The following is a 23,404-nucleotide window of genomic DNA, read 5'->3' on the forward strand; positions in this document are numbered from 1 at the left end:
ACTGCCAGACGCATGTAGAAGCATGTTTTTAACTTTAAAATGAAGAATATATTGATTTACAATTTTAAGTCACTAATACACACATATATATTTCTAATATCATTATTTAATTGTATAACAAATGTTAAAATTTCAACAAAGTCATGTCAGTCTGCCTTTCTTTTATTACATTTGGAAACTGGGAAGAGGATAGCAAATAAGTGTACAGAGCTACCGAATTCATTGGACAAAGATTGGTCAGGATTTTGACTAATAAAACTAGTAACCAGCTTGGTGTACAAATAAGAGGCAATAAGAGGCAACTTTAATTTAAATTGGAAATACAAATTTGAAGGCCAAAAAAGTAAGCTACCAACAAAAACAGACTTAACAGTAGTTCTTTAATTCAGGTGGAAATTCAACTATGGCAGCACAAAGATTAGTAATGATAATGCCACAATAATAAATTTAATATACTTATTTTATAGCAGGTTTTACTAGAGCTTGCATTTCAAGAATAAAACAAAGCACGTGACAACAGTGGCAGATATGTACCATCTAAGCTCATCAAACTCTTATCTAGATGGAGGTAACCTGTTTATACAGTGTATCTGGAAAGTATTCACAGCACATCACTTTTTCCACATTTTGTTATGTTACAGCCTTATTCCAAAATAGATTAAATAAATTTTTTTCCTCAGAATTCTACACACAACACCCCATAATGACAACGTGAAAAAAGTTAACTTGAGGTTTTTGCAAATTTATTCAAAATAAAAAAGCTGAGAAATCACATGTACATAAGTATTCACAGCCTTTGCTCAATACTTTTGTCGATGCACCTTTGGCAGCAATTACAGCCTCAAGTCTTTTTGAATATGATGCCACAAGCTTGGCACACCTATCCTTGGCCAGTTTTGCCCATTCCTCTTTGCAGCACCTCTCAAGCTCCATCAGGTTGGATGGGAAGCGTCGGTACACAGCCATTTTAAGATCTCTCCAGAGATGTTCAATCGGATTCAAGTCTGGGCTCTGGCTGGGCCACTCAAGGACATTCACAGAGTTGTCCTGAAGCCACTCCTTTGATATCTTGGCTGTGTGCTTAGGGTCGTTGTCCTGCTGAAAGATGAACTGTCACCCCAGTCTAAGGTCAAGAGCTCCCTGGAGCAGGTTTTCATCCAGGATGTCTCTGTACATTGCTGCAGTCATCTTTCCCTTTATCCTGACTAGTCTCTCAGTTCCTGCCGTTGAAAAACATCCCCACAGCATGATGCTGCAACCACCATGCTTCACTGTAGGGATGGTATTGGCCTGGTGATGAGCGGTGTCTGGTTTCCTCCAAACGTGACGCCTGGAATTCACACCAAAGAGTTCAATCTTTGTCTTATCAAACCAGAGAATTTTCTTTCTCATGGTCTGAGAGTCCTTCAAGTGCCTTTTGGCAAACTCCAGGCGGGCTGCCATGTGCCTTTTATTAAGGATTGGCTTCCGTCTGGCCACTCTACCATACAGGCCTGATTGGTGGATTGCTGCAGAGATGGTTGTCCTTCTGGAAGGTTCTGCTCTCTACACAGAGGACCTCTGACAGAGTGACCATCGGGTTCTTGGTCACCTCCCTGACTAAGGCCCTTCTCCCCCGATTGCTCAGTTTAGATGGCCAGCCAGCTCTAGGAAGAGTCCTGGTGGTTTCGAACTTCTTCCACTTACAGATGATGGAGGCCACTGTGCTGACTGGGACCTTCAAAGCAGCAGAAATTTTTCTGTAACCTTCCCCAGATTTGTGCCAAGAGACAATCCTGTCTCGGAGGTCTACAGACAATTCCTTTCACTTCATGCTTGGTTTGTGCTCTGACATGAACTGTCAACTGTGGGACCTTATATAGACAGGTGTGTGCCTTTCCAAATCATGTCCAATCAACTGAATTTACCACAGGCGGACTCCAATTAAGCTGCAGAAACATCTCAAGGATGATCAGGGGAAACAGGATGCACCTGAGCTCAATTTTGAGCTTCATGGCAAAGACTGTGAATATTTATGTACATGTGCTTTCTCAATTTTTTTATTTTTAATAAATTTGCAAAAATCTCAAGTAAACTTTTTTCACGTTGTCATTATGGGGTGGTGTGTGTAGAATTCTGAGGAAAAAAATTAATTTAATCCATTTTGGAATAAGGCTGTAACATAACAAAATAACAAAAGCCTGCCTGGAGTTTGCCAAAAGGCACCTGAAGGACTCTCAGACCATGAGAATGAAAATTCTCTGGTCTGATGAGACAAAGATTGAACTCTTTGGTGTGAATGCCAGGCGTCACGTTTGGAGGAAACCTGGCACCGCTCATCACCATGCCAATACCATCCCTACAGTGAAGCATGGTGGTGGCAGCATCATGCTGTGGGGATGTTTTTCAGCGGCAAGGATTGGGAGACTAGTCAGGATAAAGGGAAAGATGACTGCAGCAATGTACATCCTGGATGAAAACCTGCTCCAGAGCGCTCTTAACCTCAGACTGGGGCGACGGTTCATCTTTCAGCAGGACAACGACCCTAAGCACACAGCGAAGACATCAAAAGAGTGGCTTCAGGACAACTCTGTGAATGTCCTTGAGTGGCCCAGTCAGAGCCCAGACTTGAATCTGATTGAACATCTCTGGAGAGATCTTAAATGGCTGTGCACCGACGTTTCCCATCCAACCTGATGGAGCTTGAGAGGTGCTGCAAAGAGGAATGGGCAAAACTGGCCAAGGATAGGTGTGCCAAGCTTGTGGCATCATATTCAAAAAGACTTGAGGCTGTAATTGCTGCCAAAGGTGAATCAACAAAGTATTGAGCAAAGGCTGTGAATACTTATGTACATGTGCTTTTTCAATTTTTTTATTTTGAATAAATTTGCAAAAACCTCAAGTAAACTTTTTTCACGTTGTCATTATGGGGTGTTGTGTGTAGAATTCTGAGGAAAAAAATGAATTTAATCCATTTTGGAATAAGGCTGTAACATAACAAAATGTCGAAAAAGTGATGCGCTGTGAATACTTTCCAGATGCACTGTATAAGGGAGATAATTATCTGCTGAGAATATTATGAGCAAGCTGCTTTAAATTAGTCTAAATAAACCCAAAATAAGCACATTCTATCTATGTCACACAAAAAGCGTGTAAAGAATGCTACTGGGGCTCCTTTATACCTGTGGCAAATAAGCCTATATAGTGCCTTGTTTTGACTGCTCTCTTATTAGATAGATAGATAGATAGATAGATAGATAGATAGATAGATAGATAGATAGATAGATAGATAGATAGATAGATAGATAGATAGATAGATAGATAGATAGATAGATAGATAGATAGATAGATAGATGTGAAAAGTGCTTTCTGTTTTTGTAATTCTTGTGTGTGTTTGAAGAATTGGGACAAATACAGTTTGGTCATTTTCAGAGTGTCAACATATAGAAGCAAAAGAGAGAAATGATGGCCTCAACCAAATTGGGCCAATCATTGTTTTCAAACTGGAGGGAGTGCTGGGAGAGATAAGCAGGCAGGCATTCCATTAAAGGGTGAAAAAAATCAGAATACTACTTAAAACCATCAGACAAAACACATGTTTAATTAATATACATTGTTACAAAAATTAAATTAATTATCCCAAATTAAATTGTTAATTTAAACATATTAAGAGAAAAATATTTACCTTTAATGAAGAGGAAACTATGGAAATAGGGAAGGCTGACACAGCTGTACACAGAATCTCTACGGTAAGATAATTCATCATCGGTGTCAAATCGGCTATCAAAATCATCTTCACTGTCTTCAAACTATGAAGAAATATACATTTTTTTAATTCAGTTGTTAAGCATATTTTTTTTTACATTTAAATTCCTGTAAAATCCTTCCAATTCAAACCATACTTAAACAACTTACTGTACAATGTTCAAAAGTTTCAGGCCAAATAAACTTTTTAAAGCTAGGTATAATATATTCTCTATTGTCCAAGTAAACAATAATATATAGTCATATGAAAAAGTTTATGAACCCCTCTCAGCCTGCATAATAATTTACTCTACTTTCAACAAAAAAGATGACAGTGGTATGTCTTTCATTTCCTAGGAACATCTGAGTACTGGGGTGTTTTCCGAACAGAGATTTTTTGTGGAGCAGTATCTAGTTGTATGGAATTAAATCAAATGTGAAAAACTGGCTGTGCAAAAATGTGGGTCCCCTTGTAATTTTGCTGATTTGAATGCATGTAACTGCTCAATGCTGATTACTTGCAACACCAAATTGGTTGGTTTAGCTCATTAAGCCTTGACCTTCACAGACAGGTGTGTCCAATCATGAGAAAAAGTATTTAAGGTGGTCAATTGCAAGTTGTGCTTCCCTTTGACTCTCCTCTGAAGAGTGACAGCATGGGATCCTCAAAGAAACTCTCAAAAGATCTGAAAACAAAGATTGTTCAGTATCATGGTTTAGGGGAAGGATACAAAAAGCTACCTCAGAAGTTTAAACTGTCAGTTTCAACTGTAAGGAATGTAATCAGCAAATGGAAGGCCACAGGCACAGTTGCTGTTAAACCCAGGTCTGGCAGGCCAAGAAAAATACAGGAGCGGCATATGCGCAGGATTGTGAGAATGGTTACAGACAACCCACAGATTACCTCCAAAGACCTGCAAGAACATCTTGCTGCAGATGGTGTATCTGTACATCGTTCTACAATTCAGCGCAATTTGCACAAAGAACATCTGTATGGCAGGGTGATGAGAAAGAAGCCCTTTCTGCACTCACGCCACAAACAAAGTCGCTTTTTGTATGCCAATGCTCATTTAGACAAGCCAGATTAATTTTGGAACAAAGTGCTTTGGACTGATGAGACAAAAATTGAGTTATTTGGTCATAACAAAAAGCGTTTTGCATGGCGGAAGAAGAACACCACATTCCAAGAAAAACACCTGCTACCTACTGTCAAATTTGGTGGAGGTTCCATCATGCTGTGGGGCTGTGTGGCTAGTTCAGGGACTGGAGCCCTAGTTAACATCGAGGGTCGGATTAATTCAACCCAATATCAACAAATTCTTTAGGATAATGTTCAAGCATCAGTCACAAAGTTGAAGTTATGCAGGGGTTGGATATTCCAACAAGACAATGACCCAAAACACAGTTCGAAATCTACAAAGGCATTCATGCAGAGGGAGAAGTACAATGTTCTGGAATGGCAGTCCCCTGACTTGAATGTCGTCGAAAATCTATGGGATGATTTGAAGCAGGCTGTCCATGCTCGGCAGCCATCAAATGTAACTGGAGAGATTTTGTATGAAAGAATGGTCAAAAATACCTCCATCCAAAATCCAGACACTCATCAAAGGTTATAGGAGGAGTATAGAGGCTGTTATATTTGCAAAAGGAGGCTCAACTAAATATTGATGTAATATCTCTGTTGGGGTGCCCAAATTTATGCACCTGTCTAATTTTGTTATGATATATATTGCATATTTTATGTTAATCCAATAAATGTAATTGCTGAAATACTACTGTTTTCATAAGGCATGTCATATATTAAAAGGAAGTTGTTACTTTGGAGTTTTGTTTATCATTGGCTGAGCTTTCAAACAATTAAGAGGGATTCCCAAACTTTATCATATGACTGTAATGTAAGTGTCTTGTGCTTTTAAAACAAGTCAGTATTTTGAATGTTCTCCCTCAGAATTCACAATTTACGTACTATATGTATTTTTTTCAAGTAGTACTGTTTTAAATTCCTTTAATTTTATTTCAAGATTCGCCAACTCTGCCGGCAATGCGGACCAAGCTCTGGCACCGATCGTACAGGGACTGAACAGCCCTTATCAGGGGGGCCGGTACCCCATACTCTCGGAGTACCCCCCACAGGATTCCCCGAGGGACACGGTCGAATGCCTTTTCTAAGTCCACAAAACACATGTAGACTGGTTGGGCAAACTTCCATGCACCCTCCAGGACCCTGCTAAGGGTATAGAGCTGGTCCACTGTTCCGCGACCAGGACGAAAACCATTCTGTTCATAACTTTTATGGACAGAATTTCTAGGCGCAGCCAGGGTGTTGAGGGGGTCCGGTTTGGTGGGCTCAGGATTGGGTCACTGCTTTTTGCAGATGATGTTGTCCTGTTTGCTTCATCAGGCCGTGATCTTCAGCTCTCTCTGGATCGGTTCGCAGCCGAGTGTGAAGCGGCTGGGATGAGAATCAGCACCTCCAAATCCGAGACCATGGTCCTCAGCCGGAAAAGGGTGGAGTGCCCTCTCAGGGTTGGTAGCGAGATCCTGCCCCAAGTGGAGGAGTTCAAGTATCTTGGGGTCTTGTTCACGAGTGAGGGAAGAATGGAGCGTGAGATCGACAGGCGGATCGGTGCGGCATCCGCAGTAATGCGGGCATTGCATCGGTCTGTCGTGGTGAAAAAGGAGCTGAGCCGCAAGGCGAAGCTCTCAATTTACCAGTCGATCTATGTTCCTACCCTCACCTATGGTCATGAGCTATGGGTAGTGACCGAAAGAACGAGATCGCGAATACAAGCGGCTGAAATGAGTTTCCTCCGCAGGGTGTCTGGGCTTTCCCTTAAAGATAGGGTGAGAAGCTCAGTCATCCGGGAGGGGCTCAGAGTAGAGCCGCTGCTTCTCCGCATCGAGAGGAGTCAGATGAGGTGGCTCGGGCATCTGATCAGGATGCCTCCTGGACGCCTCCCTGGTGAGGTGTTCCGGGCACGTCCAACCGGGAGGAGGCCCCGGGGAAGACCCAGGACACACTGGAGGGACTATGTCTCTCGACTGGCCTGGGAACGCCTTGGGATTCTCCCGGAAGAGCTAGAAGAAGTGGCCGGGGAGAGGGAAGTCTGGGCATCTCTGCTCAAGCTGCTGCCCCCACGACCCGACCTCGGATAAGCGGGAGACAATGGATGGATGGATGGATTCGCCAACTCTTCTTTTGACTTTGCCTGTTTATGTTAGTGTTTCAGCTGCTCCAAGAATGTCTTAATTGTGTTTGCAGTGTGTTGGGGTCACTACTAAGCCGAAATACTAAGTTTTTAACAATAAGTTATCTTTCTGAAGCCACAACTGTCTATATTTCTTAGCAGTCATCATTTGATGGATTTTGGTGAGGACCATACTTTGTTACCTGAAATGCGCCCCCAACCATTAATGAGTCACCAAAGTGCTCACACAAGGCTGAAGAGAGGTACCAATGTATTTCTTATCAATGCTGTTGATGTGAGCAAAAATTGTAAAATTTGGACTCATGATGCGCAAGACTTTTTGTGCCACTGGGTTGTTACTCCATACTTTACAGTCTTTCATACACTGTAATCTCTTTTGCTCGTTACTTTTCCAAAAAAAATTTGAAAAAAAACATGGTGTACTAGATCACATCTTTTAAGAATAATTTACATAGCTGAAATGCATACATTGGTGCCAGAGGATTCTGCCAAATACTAACCACATGTGGATTCTGTTACTTCGTTTCTGTCCTTTAAGGAAGTAATTTTTAAGTACTGGGTATCAGACAGAGACAGCTTTGTGGGTCTTCCACCACACTCTGTTTTCAGCTTGCACAGTCTCTTCATTTCTGACAGCCTTGATACCACATCTTGATAATATGGTTTGGTATGCTACTGCTTTCCAACTATAACCTTGTTTATATAAAACAATGATTTTGTGTCTGTCAATGTGTAATAGTTATGCCATTTCAAAACCTCTGCTTGATGTACACTCATGTTTGGAGTTACCTTCTAATATACTCATATTGCATCATTACCACAATTGGTCCAATTAACCACTCCCTCATTAATTTAACTCAGGTGTAGCTGTGATGTCCTCAAGGAAAGGTTTAGGAAACAAGCCTGTGCCAAAGTACTGTATAAATTAACTAAATTACTTAAAAATTATTTTTTAACCAATTTCTTAATGCCATAGCCTTTGTTACAAAGTAATAATATACAACTTTACAAATACAGCAAAAACTGAAACTACAAAAAATGTGCAATATAATTTGCAACAGGATTATCTGTGCCTCTTAAAGTGGCTTGGGTATAATGTGTCTATTGTGAAGAAATGCTAGTACTAGTTCAAAAATAAAAAATACAGTATATAGAAAACATTGCTTGGATTCTTAGCAACAGTGATAGCACAAACTTAAATACAAGGTCTATAAGCATAGACTCTAAAATGGATAAGACAATTTGTAGATGGTCAGTTATAATCAATATACTCATAAATATCTGTGTGTGAATTATCTATTAGGTTTGTTAAATCAGTTTTGCAAAAAAATGGCATTACTGTTAACAATAAACAAAGTAGTGAGGTTGTATGACTTTCCTTGGCCAGCAAAACAGGAAAAGCCAAAGATTTCCATGATATTTGACAAATGGGGAAGCACTCAAGAGTGGTTCCGACTTTCGTTTGACCAAACCGAGAACAGAAATTTAATGATGTCAGTTTTGCAACTCTAATTAACTGCTGTGAAAACACAGATGTGCATTAGTGTTACTGTAGTAAAGCTGGGCGATATGGACAAAAATATTATCACGATATTTTTTTCTGTATCTTTAAGATTTGCAATGGGGTGACGAGGATGGACAGGATTAGAAATGAGGACATTAGAGGGTCATCTCAAATTGGATGGTTGGGAGACAAAGTCAGAGAGGCAAGATTGTGTTGGTGTGGACTTGTGCAGGAGAGATGCTGGGTATATTGGGAAAAGGATGTTAAAGATAGAGCTGCCAAGCAAGAGGAAAAGAAGAAGGCTTAAGAAGACGTTTATGGATGTGGTGAGAGGGGACACGAAGTTGATGGGTGTGACAGAGCTAGATGACGAGGACAGAAAGATAGAGAAAATGATGATCCGCTGTGGCGACCCCTAACGGGAGCAGCCGAAAAAAGAAGAAGCATATTCCTATTTCCATTTTCTATCCTAATATATTCTGAATAAACAAGTTAAAATAAAATATATTAATAAGCAGATAAGATTTATTTTTGAGAAAAGGTACATAAACTATATACATTTAACATTTAATTAAAAAATTCTGGAATACTACTGATTTTCAAATAGCACAATGCAAACCAAATCTGCATTACTAGATGCAATAAATACTGTATCTACTTCTATTCCCTATTGCTTAAAAATTATTATTATAATCTGGGATCTTTTCTTGTTTTCTTTTTATAATGGCAGCACACATTTTCTCTTGTACACTACAGGTTCATTGCTAAAAAAGACTAGCCTATTCACTGTCTCGGGCTTCACGTATTATTAATTAACAATTAGACTTGTGGTAGAAGCAACTCAAATGTAGTATGTTATAATGATAGCATTGACAATGTAATCTATGCAACACACTACAAAGCATATTTCCAATGGTAAATTAATTAAACTAGTAAACTTCACTTAGGTCTGAAGCACTGACGGCGAATCCAATTTTTCAGCAACATAGCCCTAACAATGTTCACTTTGTTGTCTGTAGAGTAATACACACCTGGTGGTCCTCTCTAAGCCCTCTGGCTGACAGAGCATCCTTGAACACCATTGCTACAGTCTGAAGACATTTGCTCTGTAAATTCCATTCCGTGTCAATGTAGTGAATAGGAGAAAATAGGATGAAATGACAACTTTTATTGGCTAACTAAATAGATTACAAATGCAAGCTTTCGAGGCAGCGAAGGCCCTTTCATCAGGCAAGGTGTAACAAAGAAACTGAAAAATACTCTAACTTATATTGGGACAGCAAAGTGATTTTTTTCTTTCATCTTAACAACCTTTTTGTTCAAATGTTAGCAAAATTAATTAACCTTAGATGACTTAATCCTGAAAGAAGAGAACAATGAACTAATAAAATGTAGAGATAAGATAACCATCACTAGAAAAAGTCCTGTAACGTTTTTTTGAAGTGCATTGTCTGTAAGATAGGCCACTGATGTAGTCAGCTGGTCAATCAGTCTGTTAGTCCACATATGTGGTCATAAAACTCTTGTCTCTATTTAGACCATTTTGTAGAGTGTTGAATTTAAGTATAAGTTTGTATTACCATTCGCTCCGCTCCTGTTGGGTCTTGAAATGTCAACAAACAGCGTCAGATCAGCTGTAAATGTATGGCATTTCTAAAAGTTAGCTTTTTTTTCAGCTTTATTATCTCAAGTCTCGTTCACGCTCTCCCTCGCCCCTTCTGATCTGACTCTAACAGCGCCAGTATAAAGTCACACCTGATCTGACGCTGTTTGTTTTCACATAATATTGCATTAGTGTGACGCTGTTATCTGATTGGTACTATTCAGGTCATAAAATGATTTCTTCAAAATGTCACATATATTTGTCTCTTTCTTTTTTTCCCCTGGTGCTGCGTTGACATTGTGTACCAGAAGGCGTGAGCTTATTCAGTGCGGCAGGAGCATGCAGGTGGCCAGTTGCAGTGTGATATAACACGCTTGACTTGGCGGCGACTTGCGCGCATGTACTATACAAGGCATGCACGGTAAGCACTGAGAAAAGAAGAGTGTTCTTTCCTCAACTTGCACAGGAGCTTTGTCGTCGCTTCTTACAAGAAAAGGCGATGGATAAAGCAAAAGAGGATGCAACATCAACAAGCTTCTCTTCCAAGACCGCCGCTTACCCAGGAAAGCAAACTCAGACAGTGTCAGGCGCCTCTTCAGTGTAATAGTAACCACAGCACAGAGAGAAGCATGTACATTGCAACAGGTACACATGTCCTAAACGTTGAAAGGATGGTCCTTGGGTGTGTGTGTGAACTGTTAACATTTGAATCTGATGATTGCATATAGCGCGGAACTGACCTGTGCACCAAAATGTGGACACTGGCAAGATCAAAGAAAAGAAAAAAACGCGATCACTGATTAGAAGCGCAAGTAGGCAGGCGAATGAATATGAATAATACGAATAATGTTGCATCAGTGCCACAATGTTTTCCAAAATGTACTATACAGGTCATAAAATGAGTTATTTGATATCATGGACCATAAGGTGCATACTAATGCAGCGTAAGCAGGAACACTCAGTAAAACTGAATAAAAAAAAATTCAAGTGACGGTGAAATACGAAGAAGGCAGATTCACCAGCGTTTGTGTGTCAGCTTTTACCCCTCCAGATCAGAGAATTTACAGTTCCATTGTCTCAAAGCACCACTCACATCTACAGTTATTTCCAGTTTTAGATAAAAAGTAACCGCGTCAGATCTGGGGTGGGGGCATTGGACGTTATATCATGATCGTGACTGAGAAAATAAGAGTGAAAGAAAAAACGCTAACTTTTACAAGTCCTATAAATTTACACAGACTGTTACAGATACAAATGAAATGTATGTTTTTATTGTACAGTATAATAGTAACAATAAGAGGAACTCATTACTCGAAACAGTAAATCTGCAGGGGAGCTGGTTTCGAACTCACGACCTTTGGATTATAAGTCGACAGCTCTAACCGCTGCACCACGGAAGCTGCTGTATTGTGGTTGCCCTTTTTATGGAAGTGTTTATTTGATATTTGGCCATCAGCCTTTACATATTATATAGTTCATGTGTACATTTTGTCATTTATTACTAAAACATGAAAAATGTTTCTGTTTTAATGATTTGTTTACATAAGATTGTTTAGACACAAATCGCACATCAAGTTATTTCCCCTTACAATTCTGAGTAGCTCACTCCCAGATAATCAATCAAGGCAGGAACTGGGCGAACCTTCTTGGCCGTTCTGAGGCGATGGGGGGGATGGTACAAGGCTGCTTGCTGCTTGGGCTTATCGACACATTTAGAAGACAAAAGAGGCTGACAGAGAGGTGTGAAGGGATTTAAGGTGGGCCAGAATTACGAGTTTTTCATTGGCTCTGGTAATTCTATTGTTAAGGCTTGTTTGAGGTTTGCCAGACTGCACCTTGAAGATTCTGATGCCAAGTGGAAAAAGATCTTATGGTCAGACGAGACCAAAATCAAACTATTTGGCCTCAATACCAAATGGTACACCTGGCGGAAATCCAATGCTGCTCACCATCCACAACACACCATACCTACAGTAAAGCATGGAGGTGGCAGCATCCTGTTGTGGGGGTGTTTCTCTGCCACAGGGCCTGGAGCTCTCGTTAGGGTAGAAGGAAAAATGGATGGGGCAAAATACAGTTCTTGAGGAACACCTGCTACCCTCTGCCAGAAAGTTGAAGATGGGCAGAATGTTCACCTTTCAACATGACAAAGACCTGAAGCACACAGCAAAATTGACCACACAGTGGCTGAAGGAGAAAAAAGTGAATGTCCTCGTGTGGCCCAGTCAGAGCCCAGACCTAAATCCTATTGAAAATCTGTGGAAAGATTTAAAGATAGCAGTCCACCAATGCTCACCATCCAATCTGACCGAACTTGAACAGTTCTGTAAAGAAGAGTGGGCAAATATTGCTCAATCTAGATGTGTAAAGCTGATAGAGATGTATCTCAACAGACTCAAGGCTGTAAGTAAAGCAAAAAGTGGTTCAACAAAATATTGACATTGGGGGGTGATTCTTTATTAATCTCAGTATGTCTTGTTTTTGATTTTTTATAATTTTTCTGAACTGTAGTTGTGATATCTTTCACTTGGGTGTTATAGGTTGCATTGAGTAAATAAAGCTGGGAAGAAATATTTTTTGTGTGTGTTTTCATTTAAGGCTGTAAAGCAAAAAAAAAAAAAGGGAATATTTTGAAGGGGGTGATTCTTTTCTATACCCACTGTGGATCTGTGATCCATTCTGGCCTACTTTATCAAAACTAATTCTCAAATTATAATTTTTTTTATAGTGTTCCGTCTATGAGCTTCTTTCAATGCAGTGAATACAGGGGAGTTCAAGCTTGACAGTGATACAAAGTGGTACAGCTGTACAGATATTTCTAGCCAAGGTGGCTAGGTTACACATGCATCTATGCTGAGGAGAAGCTGTAAGAAAGGAGTCGCTGAGAGGGGCAATCAAGAACTTGACCTCAGTTATAATATGTGTTTACTTGTGAAACAGAAATTCAAAGACCAGTCAACAGCATATATGAAGTGATTCAGGGTGTTGGGCGATCTTAATTTGGGAAACACAATCAACCCAAAGATTTTACTCTTGCATCAAATCAGTAATATCTAGCTGTAGACATCATTTATACTACAGTGGAACCTCTAGATACGAGTTTAATTCGTTCCAGAACTGAGCTTGTATAGTGAATTTCTCGTATCTAGAACAAACTTCCCCATTGAAAATAATGGAAATCCAGTTAATCCGTTCTGCACCCCAAATATATTAACATAAAAATCAATTTTCCTAACAAATAACACTGATAAATTATATATACTGTAGTCTACCTTTAATAAATAACACTGGTAAATAATATAACTGATTATTAAAAGAATCAAAACAGGTGTCCAAAGTGCAGTAGAGCATTCAATAAATCTTTAAATAAATAATCCTTAAAACAGTTGTGAAGTGGAGGTTTAAAATACACAAGAATAACAATCCTTTAACACGAGGTTAAAACGTCAAAAGGATGCCGTCTTTAAAAAACAGATGACAATCCCCGGTGCTTCTTCTCTGTTAGCGTCTCACCTGCGGGTTCTGCAACAGGCGAGACACTCTTAATGCAGCTGACCTTCTCTACACCGTCCTGCTTCAGCTGTTTGGCTCGCCTGTTCAGCTCACTGTTCAGCTACACGCGAGCCTGCACTCACTCGCCCGCCTGCCTGCCCCCCCCTACCTCTCCCTCCCTCCCTCTCTCTCTCTCTCTCTCTCTCTTTTCTTTTACTTTTTCTCCCCCTTAACCGGCTCGCGCTTCTCTATATATGAGGGGAGGACATGGCAGCTGCAGCCCATCAGCCACAGGAACAATCATGGATGTGGGCAGTTTCCCACCTGTGCACTTAAGTGAGAAACGCAGACACCGCAGATCGCGGCTCGCAACTGCTACCACGCCCCCTTGCTAAGCCGCGAGCTATACCCACAGCCTGGTTCGTGGCTCGTTACGCGAGCCAATGCTCGTATTTAGATCTGAATTTTTCGCTCATACTTTCCTCGTATTTTGAATTTCTCGTATACAGAGGTGATCGTATCTCGAGGTTCCACTGTACAAGGTTTTGTACTTTGCCCTCTACTTCCTACCTATCCATCAATAACTACACTACCGTTAAACCCTCAGTTAAATTACACAAGTTTTCAGATGATGTCACACTATCACTAACAATCTGGATTTCAGCACAATTAAAACTGAAAATGCCAATGAATTCACAAAGCATTTACTGATACCCCACCCCCAAACCCAAACACTCTTCACTGGGATGAAAACAACACTTCTATTACAATGAAAGGGCAACGGCATATAGCTTTTGATAACAGCTCAAGAAAAGTCAACATTGCACAAACCTATCCGCATACTGTACTATAGTGCTGTGACTGAAAGTGAGATCACTTTCTTCATTGTTTTGACTCCACAATGGAGACCTGGGTTTGCTTCCCGGGTCCTCCCTGCGTGGAGTTTGCATGTTCTCCCCGTGTCTGCGTGGGTTTCCTCCGGGCGCTCCGGTTTCCTCCCACAGTCCAAAGACATGCAGGTTAGGTGGATTGGCGATTCTAAATTGGCCCTAGTGTGTGCTTGGTGTGTGGGTGTGTTTGTGAGTGTCCTGCGGTGGGTTGGCACCCTGCCCGGGATTGGTTCCTGCCTTGTGCCCTGTGTTGGCTGGGATTGGCTCCAGCAGACCCCCGTGACCCTGTATTCGGATTCAGCGGGTTGGAAAATGGATGGATGGATGGAATTCTAAAATCACCTGCATCACATAATCAAGTGTGCTGACAAAGTAAAATGTTTGGGTGCAACCCTTCAGCCTTATCCATGCTGCTCAAATCTAGAACTGTGAATACTGAAGATTTCTCCCACCTTGGATATCATTTATTTCAAAAGTTCCCTCCCAGAAAATTATTTCAGGTAACCAAAATTCAAAAAACAAATGCTTTTTGCCATGTGTCTGCTCCAGGGTACCTCCCCAACCCAATAACTCACCAATCCAGTGGAAAAACATTAAACTGTTGTTATCATTGTCAATTTGTCCCATAAATGATGCAACAAGTTTGCTTCCCAAAATATTTAAATAAAGTAGCCGCTCTTTACTTCTTAGGCTATACTCACACATGGTCTGATTTTACCAAAGCATCTTGAATGAAATAGGCTAAAATTTGTAGTTATGAGGGTCAAATCATGTCTGTGCTTTGCTAAGATAATAAAAGACACTTTGCCTACTAAAATACTCTTTGTATAACCAAAATTCAAAAATTGTCAGGATCACCAACCTGCACATCAGTCACTTAAAATGAATGATTACGGTTGTTGTGCCTCACCGATCAGGAATTTTCAAACAGACCATGAGGGGAATCTGTACCCCAACACCTGGCTAACCATTTACTTCAATGAACTGAAGTACCAAAGTTGATTGTGATAAATTCATGAAGCTGGGAGCTTACTGCATGTGTGGATTCATATTATGCAGTGAGCCATTCAACTTGTTACATTTTTCAGGCCAACATCTTTTGCTGGAGCTATTCTGTAACTACTCCCTACCTTTATTTATGAGTCCCCTATTGATTGTTGCCTATTCCACAAAAAGTTGCATCCAGTTATAATAAGAAAACTTCTATAGTAATGCATACCTCCATCTAGGTACACATGCTGATATATACTTACAGGAAACAAGGAAAATCAAATTTTTAAATAGAATTTGTATTAGTATTTTGTACTGAACCTACTGTATGGTGGGACACAACTATACTTAACAAAAGCAATGCATGCTGCTCCAACCACCTTATTGCAAAATATCATCAAATTAAATACAAGCCATACAATATAATTCATTACTGTGGATGGATAGATTTAGCAAATACATTTTATACAAGGAAAAATAATTTTAAAGTCAAAGAAAAATTTTATAATAAAAACTGAAAATTAAGCACTACTTACAGAGGACTGTGCTCCTTCTGAGCTGAACCGATAAGCTCCAGAACTATTATAAGTGCCCACAGAAAATCGATAATCTGGAGACCACTGACCACTGCGGGGGTTTGAAAATGTCACACTGCTTCCAGAAGCTATAGCTCCATCATCATAATCATCTTGATCATAGTCCGAGTCTTCATTGGGAGGAATCAGTTCTACGGAGTCCTGGACCTGACAGTTAATGTCCTCAGGCATATAGTACTCAGCCTCTCCACTGGTAGACACATTCAGGTTCAAGTTATGTGTGTCCTGAAGAGTGGGGACCAGTGTTGCATTCGCAGGGCTAGCAGCAATCATGGTATCATTCATATACGGATCTTCCTCAGATGAATCATCGCTAGTTCTAATTCCACTAGTCCTTTGGTCTGAGTGTTCATGTTCACTTGGGTTAGGGGAATCTTTAAAAGCATCATCATCAGCCTCAAAGCCCTCATCCACTTCTTCCTCAGGGCATGGCTGGCTAAATTTGAAACTTGGCTTCTCCGCAAGTATTGTATTATTGTTACCAAAAGTAAGGGATTTCTCAATGTTCCGTACACATTCATCAATCTCATCAAAGTTAAGTGACTCAAGAAACTCCTGAGCTGCACGGCAGGCCTCTTCCTCTAAGCGTTTTAACTCCTCATCTCGCAAAAGCTGAAGTCGTTGGAGGGAGGCCTCTGTCAAAGACAGTTCCTGCTGCTCCTTCTTGCGTTGGAGATCCTGAATCTCCCTCTCCAGCCTTAAGATTTCCTCAATCTGAGTACTATCCTGAGGCCGCTCCAGAATGTGACCCTCTTCTTTCACATTATTTTTGGTAATAAGATGAGCTGTCAACTCCTTTTGCTCATTAGCTTGCTGCTCCTGAAAGAACAATTTACACAAATTTAGAATTACCAGACTATGCTAAACTGTATTGAATCTGTCAAATAATGGAAAAAAGCCCAACATAACTGCAAAAAACAATTAATTAGAGGTTTGCCAAATGTGGATTAAACCAAGACAAAAAAACACACCCCAAATTGATAAACACTGGAAAACAGCATACATAAATTATACATCCTTGTATTATGCATGAAATGCATAAGTTAACTGCATACAAACAAATCAGTTTCTAAATATGTCTCTGAAGTGTCAAATTTTACCTTTTGAGCAAGACGTTCAGCTTCTAATCTTTTTCTTTCCCTAACAAAGCAAAATGAAAAAATTAGAAGTGTACTGATTTATGTGAGACGGTTTAGACAAAATGTAAAAAGTTTCATGACTCACCTGTCTTCCTCTTCCTTTCGTCTGTGATCTGCAAGTAACTGGATATACATCCTTCGAGCTAAATGACCTCTAACACACTTCTGAAATATGACAGCTGCTCTGCGAATATGAAGAAATCTCCTCCTCCAGAAGAACGCTCTGTAATTCTTTTGAATCACAATAATGCACTGCAAGATCTTCTGATATTGTTTCCTAAAACAAACAAAATAATGCTTTGTCTCATTATGAAATAGTAAATGATATAAACTATATGTAAATTTACAATAGAACCAAACAATCTGGAATACAGTATAGCCATATATCTAGTGCTTATTATTACTGAAAGAAGTGTTCAACAAATAATAATTCAAATACAGATTTTATATTCCACAGCATAAAATCAAATAGCAGAGATGCACGTCAACCTCAAAGTAGTACAGTTTTATTCTTTCGTTTTCTCTTGAAAATTTGAGAAAACCAGACAGATGGGAAATAACCCATACATAATGCATGAAATTCTTTAAATCAATTTAGCTTTAAAATGCCCATCACCATACTAACTCATCTCTTCTTTTGTTAAATTAACATTTTAATTTTTCCCCTCCCTTTGGCCAGATGACATTAATTATACCCCCATTATGTGTTGTGTAATACTCCTTACAACTCCTTTGCATGAAGATTTTCAAAACCAGGCATGATGTCAGATGCGTTATATTTGTTTTAGTTTTGTATTTTTTAAATAAATAAGGTTTGCTTTTAATGTTTATTTGTTCAGTGAAAGATGGGAACCCACACATAAATTAAAAAAAAATCTAGGCCAGTTCCTTTTCATCTCCACACTTTATGGAATGTTATGGAATAAACCTTTTTTTCCAGAGAGGCATTTTTCTTATGTTACTGGATTCATCTGAAAATGTTTCTTAAATAACTTCTTGGCTTGACAGGTAGCTAGACAGATTGTTTCTACACACCGTCATATATGGCAGAAGACATGAACAATAGAATTTTATTTTCAGGAAGGATTTCTCTTTTTTTTTGGAAAGATTACCACTTAAAATTCAGGATTTAAGTACCCTTTGTTTTTTAACAGATAGAGTCAGCTGGTACAAGCTCTGTGTGGTCTTTCGTGTAAAGTAATAATAATAAAGAAAAAAATATAGCTTTGCTGATATTATACTTTTAAAGATACATTTTGCATCTCAATTGCCTTCAAATATGTGAAAGCAAGGCACATGTCATTTTACATACCTGGCAATGTAACCCATGATATGAGCCTGGATGACCATGGCAGCCTTACAGACGTCAACTTCACGCTGCTTTTCCAACTTATTTTCTAGGGACTCTCGTAAAAAGATCTGCAAATAAAAAATAATAGAGAAAACATAAATAAACACATCATACAGTATTACTTGTACAAAGAGACTACTTTACTTCTTCCATGAAAACAAAGTTAGCATTTCGGAAATGTATGAATACAGTACTATTATTTATATTTATGATATATATAAAAATACACACATACATATATGTGCAATAGTCCTTTCTAGTCAATGAACAGACAGCTCCCTATTGTGTTATATGGTGAAGTATCAAAGCTACTCTTGTCATTTTTAATTAGAATTTATTTGGACATCAAGCATTTGAACAGCTCTGCTTAATATCCCATGGGGCTACATAATGACAGAAAGGCAGAAGCAAAAACCTAGTAAATTTCCTTGTAGGATTGGTTAATACAATTGGAAATGTCAGCCTGCTTGATAATAAGCATGTCTGCTACAAAAACAGTCATTCAGACGAGTGAATATGCTGTCAGATGAACAATGGTGATAGAATGTTAAAGCAAATCTGAAAAGCTGCCTTCCCCAATGGTACAATATGTGACTTTAAAGGACACTGTAGTATGCACATTGGAACTAAAGTAAATAATGAATTCATAAAGAAAAAGACACCCATAAAACAGATCGTGTGTTCACACAAAGAACCTTACTGTTTGTTAATAAGTAACCAGTGAGAGGGTGATCTTGTACATAGACTAGAGTTTAAAAATAGCACACAGCAATGCCTTTTATTTAAAACATATTCCTCATTGTATACACATGCAATTCTGCAACACACTATAAACATATCTATATATATAATTCACTAAGCAGCCGACCAGCAATATATAATTCACTAAGCAGCCGACCAGGGCACACAAGACAACCATGGGATACGCACGACATAGCCACGCCCGCCAACTAACTCTAAGACCATGGGATATGACGACACTCACAGAGCCACGCCCACCAACTCTATGACCATGGGACGAGAACGCCTGCCCGCCTGACTGTTACCAGCATTCACCGCAATGTACTGGAGTGTAAACTATCGCAGCTGCTAACTCACAAACTGTCCTTATTCCCCAGCCCGCGTCCACCCTTGCATGGTAGGCAAGACGCAAGACAGAGCCACGCCCATAATTCACTAAGGCAGCCGACCATGGCAGGCAAGACACAAGACAGAGCCACGCCCACCAATTCACAGAGCCCTGCCCACCAACAATTCACTAAGCAGCCGTGCACGCTGATGATTTCCGCACATGTTCAGTCTCTCCCTGTGCAGCGAGAGAGAGAGAGAGACACACACAGGCGCGCGAGACAGACACACACATACAGGCGCGCGCGTGAGAGAGACACACACAGGCACGCGAGACAGACACACACACACAGGCGCACGAGAGAGACACACACACACACACAGGCGTGCGAGAGAGAGGGGGATGGATGCATAAAGTAGAGAAGGCAGTTAAAGAATGCACTGGGCTTGATTTTGTTTTCACTTCTGTTTACAGCGATTGGTTCGTAGCGTGCATTGTTGCAATGTTACTTTTCTTGGTGGTTTATTAAATTACGAATTTTTCAAATGTTCATTTTGTTCCCTGTGCTTAAAACTCATTAAAAAAGTGTCTTTTGCAAGCAGTTCGTAGCGCTACAGCGCGAACTCTTGGAGTGTTAAGTTTTCTCTGTTGTTCAAGGTTTTCTCAGTGTTATTCAATGTTTTTACATTTAGTTCACTATTACGCTGTACATTCTATGGTATAATCTTCTATCTTTCTATATATATATATATATATATATATATATATAATTCACTAAGACCATGGCAAGCAAGACGCACGCAAGACAGAGTCTCTGTAAAGGCACTAGACTGACTGTTACCAGCATTCACCGCAATGTACTAAAGTGTAAAACAATTGCAGCAGCTACCTCACAAACTGTCCATATTCCCCGGATTTCCCTGACCCCATCAGATTCAAATTTGCCGTTTACTTTTACACGCAAACAATTTCCTGTTAGATTGGCCTTTGCAATGACAATTAATAAGGCACAGGGACAAACTTTCAAACAGATATGCCTGTATTTGCCAAAACCAGTTTTCAGACACGGACAATTTGTTATTTTCTTCAGTGAATGTTTATTGGTGCCCTCTACTAAATGTCACATGCAGCGCATCTCCCAATCAGCATGTCTAACAATTCTCACATACTTAGGAACTGATGTAGGAGCTGATCTTATTATACAAACATTAACTGGTATTTGAAGTAATTAAAGTCACAAAAAGAGTAATGATGGCTATGAACTACAGTAATAGGTCTTTATTATAGTTGTAGATCCTTCCTCAATGAGCACTCTTCTATTTGTAACTCATATTACTACCCACAGAGGTCTAAAGCACTGTTACGGAACATATTGAGCACCTTAATAAACATGCTATTCTTGATAAATTTCAGTCAGGTTTTAGAACAAATCACAGCACAGAAACTGCACTCATTAAAGTAGTAAATGATTTCTGGGTAAATGCAGACAGAGGCCATTTATCTGTTCTCATCCTCTTAGATCTGAGTGCCGCATTTGACACCATTGATCATAATATTCTTAACAATCGCCTTAGTCAGTGGGTGGGCCTCTCTGGCAGTGTCTTAAATTTGTTTGAATCCTACCTGGCAGGGAGAAAATTCTTTGTTAGTTGTGGTAATTACAACTCAAAGACACATGATATCCTATATGGTGTTCCACAAGGCTCTATCCTGGGTCCGCTGCTCTTCTCAATCTACATGCTTCCATTAGGTCAGATTATCTCAGGGCACAACGTGAGCTACCACAACTATGCTGATGACACACAGCTGTATTTATCAATAGCGCCTGATGACCCCGAATCTCTTGATTCACTAACACAATGTCTGACTTGTATTTCAGAATGGATGAATAATAACTTTCTCAAGTTAAATAAAGAGAAAACTGAAATCTTGGTAATTGGCAATAATGGATACAATGAGGCTATTAGAAATAAACTGGAAGCATTAGGATTAAAAGTCAAAACGGAGGTAAAAAGCTTAGGGGTAACTGTTGACTGTAATCTAAATTTTAAATCACATATTAATCAGATCACTAGGACAGCATTTTTTCACTTAAGAAACATAGCAAAAGTTAGACCTCTTATATCATTGAAAGATGCTGAGAAATTAGTTCATGCGTTTGTTTTCAGTCGACTAGATTACTGTAACGCACTCCTCTCAGGACTACCCAAAAGAGACATAAATCGTTTGCAACTAGTGCAGAATACAGCTGCTAGCTTCCTTACCAGGAAAAGAAAATCCGAGCACATCTTTCCAGTTTTGATGTCACTACACTGGTTACCTGTGTCATTCAGGATTGACTTTAAAATTTTGCTTATGGTTTATAAAGCCTTAAACAATCTCGCACCATTCTATATATCGGAATGTCTGACGTCTTATATCCCAAATCGCAACCTCAGATCCTTAACTGAGTGTCTCCTTAGAATTCCAACAGCAAAACTTAAAAGAAGTGGTGAGGTGGCCTTTTGCTGTTATGCACCTAAAATCTGCAATAGCCTGCCAGTAGGAATTAGCCAGGCTAATACAGTGGAGCACTTTAAAAAACTGCTGAAAACACATTACTTTAACATGGCCTTCTCATAACTTCACTGTAATTTAATCCTGATACTCTGTATATCCAATTAATTATAATAACCATTCATGGTGGCTCTAAAATCTGTACTAACCCCTATTCTCTCTTCTGTTTCCTTTTCTGGTGTCCTTTTGGTGGTGGCGCAAGCTGGGCGGTCTCGTGGCCTGGAACCCCTACAGATTTTATTTTTTTCTCCAGCTTTCTGGAGTTTTTTTTGTTTTTTCTGTCCACCCTGGCCATCGGACCTTACTCCTTTTCTATGTTAACTAATGTTGCCTTATTTTAATTTCTTATTTTGTCTTTTATTTTTCTTTTCTTCATTATGTAAAGCACTTTGAGCTACTTTTTGTATGAAAATGTGCTATATAAATAAATGTTGTTGTTGTTGTGGTATTGCAAGCTTACTTAACTGATTATTTCAGTATTCTTCAATAGTTTTTTCACAAACATGGTAAAATGCATTTCCCAGACAAAATTGTGTTCTAAAGTTAAGCCTTTTCTATCGATTTTTAAAAAAAACACAGCCAGTTCTGGCATTTTACAATGAACTCATGGGACTCCAATAGAAAAAAAAACAAAAACGTTTTCATAAAAGAATATATGCCTTCTGTGTTTCCTATGCATCTGTAAGACAACAATAGGGATCTGGAAATAATCATTTTACCCCAACCTGGTACTATTTTTCTTGAGGTAAAGGCACATATTTTATTCTCTTGTGCGAGTTCTCACATAAATACGGAAACAAACTCGTAACAAAACCAACCATGTGGCACAAACAGTTCACTGTGATTTTGTCTTTTAAGAAGAAACCACACGCCATGGGTTGTGTGTCTGTGTGTGTTGGGGGGATGGGTGTGGGCAGTGAAAGGCTATTGCGGAAGAAGACAAAAACGAAGAATGTAAAAATATACAGAGGGTCTTTTAAAATAACCGAATCTCAATATTGATGGTGGTGGTTAAAAAAATTACATGTTTACAATGTGCGTGAAATTGCAAGATGTGGATGAACACTCAACAACTGTCTTGGCTTGAAAAGAGGATGTAATCGAATTTATTATGTTTTTATTTTCCATTGGAGCCCCATGGTAAATGTGGTTCACTGTAAAATGGCAAGACCGGATATGTCATTTTTTTTAATTGACAGAAAAAGCTTAGTGTCAAAATACACATATTTTTGCACAGTTAAATATATATATATATATAACAAGTTTGGAAAGAAATACAGTG

The 23,404-nt window shown here is 39.3% G+C and overlaps 1 protein-coding gene across 2 annotated transcripts in view; it reads right to left on the bottom strand.

Annotated features, from left to right (window-relative positions):
- Window positions 1-23,404, bottom strand: part of myo10 (myosin X) — a 442,319-nt gene that overhangs the window by 33,354 nt on the left and 385,561 nt on the right. The window contains exons 22-26 of one of the 2 annotated variants that reach the window (XM_051928931.1): window positions 18,459-18,565; window positions 17,232-17,423; window positions 17,108-17,147; window positions 15,948-16,826; window positions 3,665-3,788 (exon numbers count right to left, since the gene is read on the bottom strand). In XM_051928931.1, coding sequence (XP_051784891.1) covers window positions 3,665-3,788; window positions 15,948-16,826; window positions 17,108-17,147; window positions 17,232-17,423; window positions 18,459-18,565 — 1,342 coding nt within the window. The remainder of the gene's footprint in view (window positions 1-3,664; window positions 3,789-15,947; window positions 16,827-17,107; window positions 17,148-17,231; window positions 17,424-18,458; window positions 18,566-23,404) is intronic. The other variant, XM_051928929.1, reaches the window with a different exon arrangement.

The sequence above is a fragment of the Erpetoichthys calabaricus genome, chromosome 6 (genome assembly GCF_900747795.2).
Source record: "Erpetoichthys calabaricus chromosome 6, fErpCal1.3, whole genome shotgun sequence".
In the NCBI taxonomy this organism is placed as follows: Eukaryota; Metazoa; Chordata; class Cladistia; order Polypteriformes; family Polypteridae; genus Erpetoichthys; species Erpetoichthys calabaricus.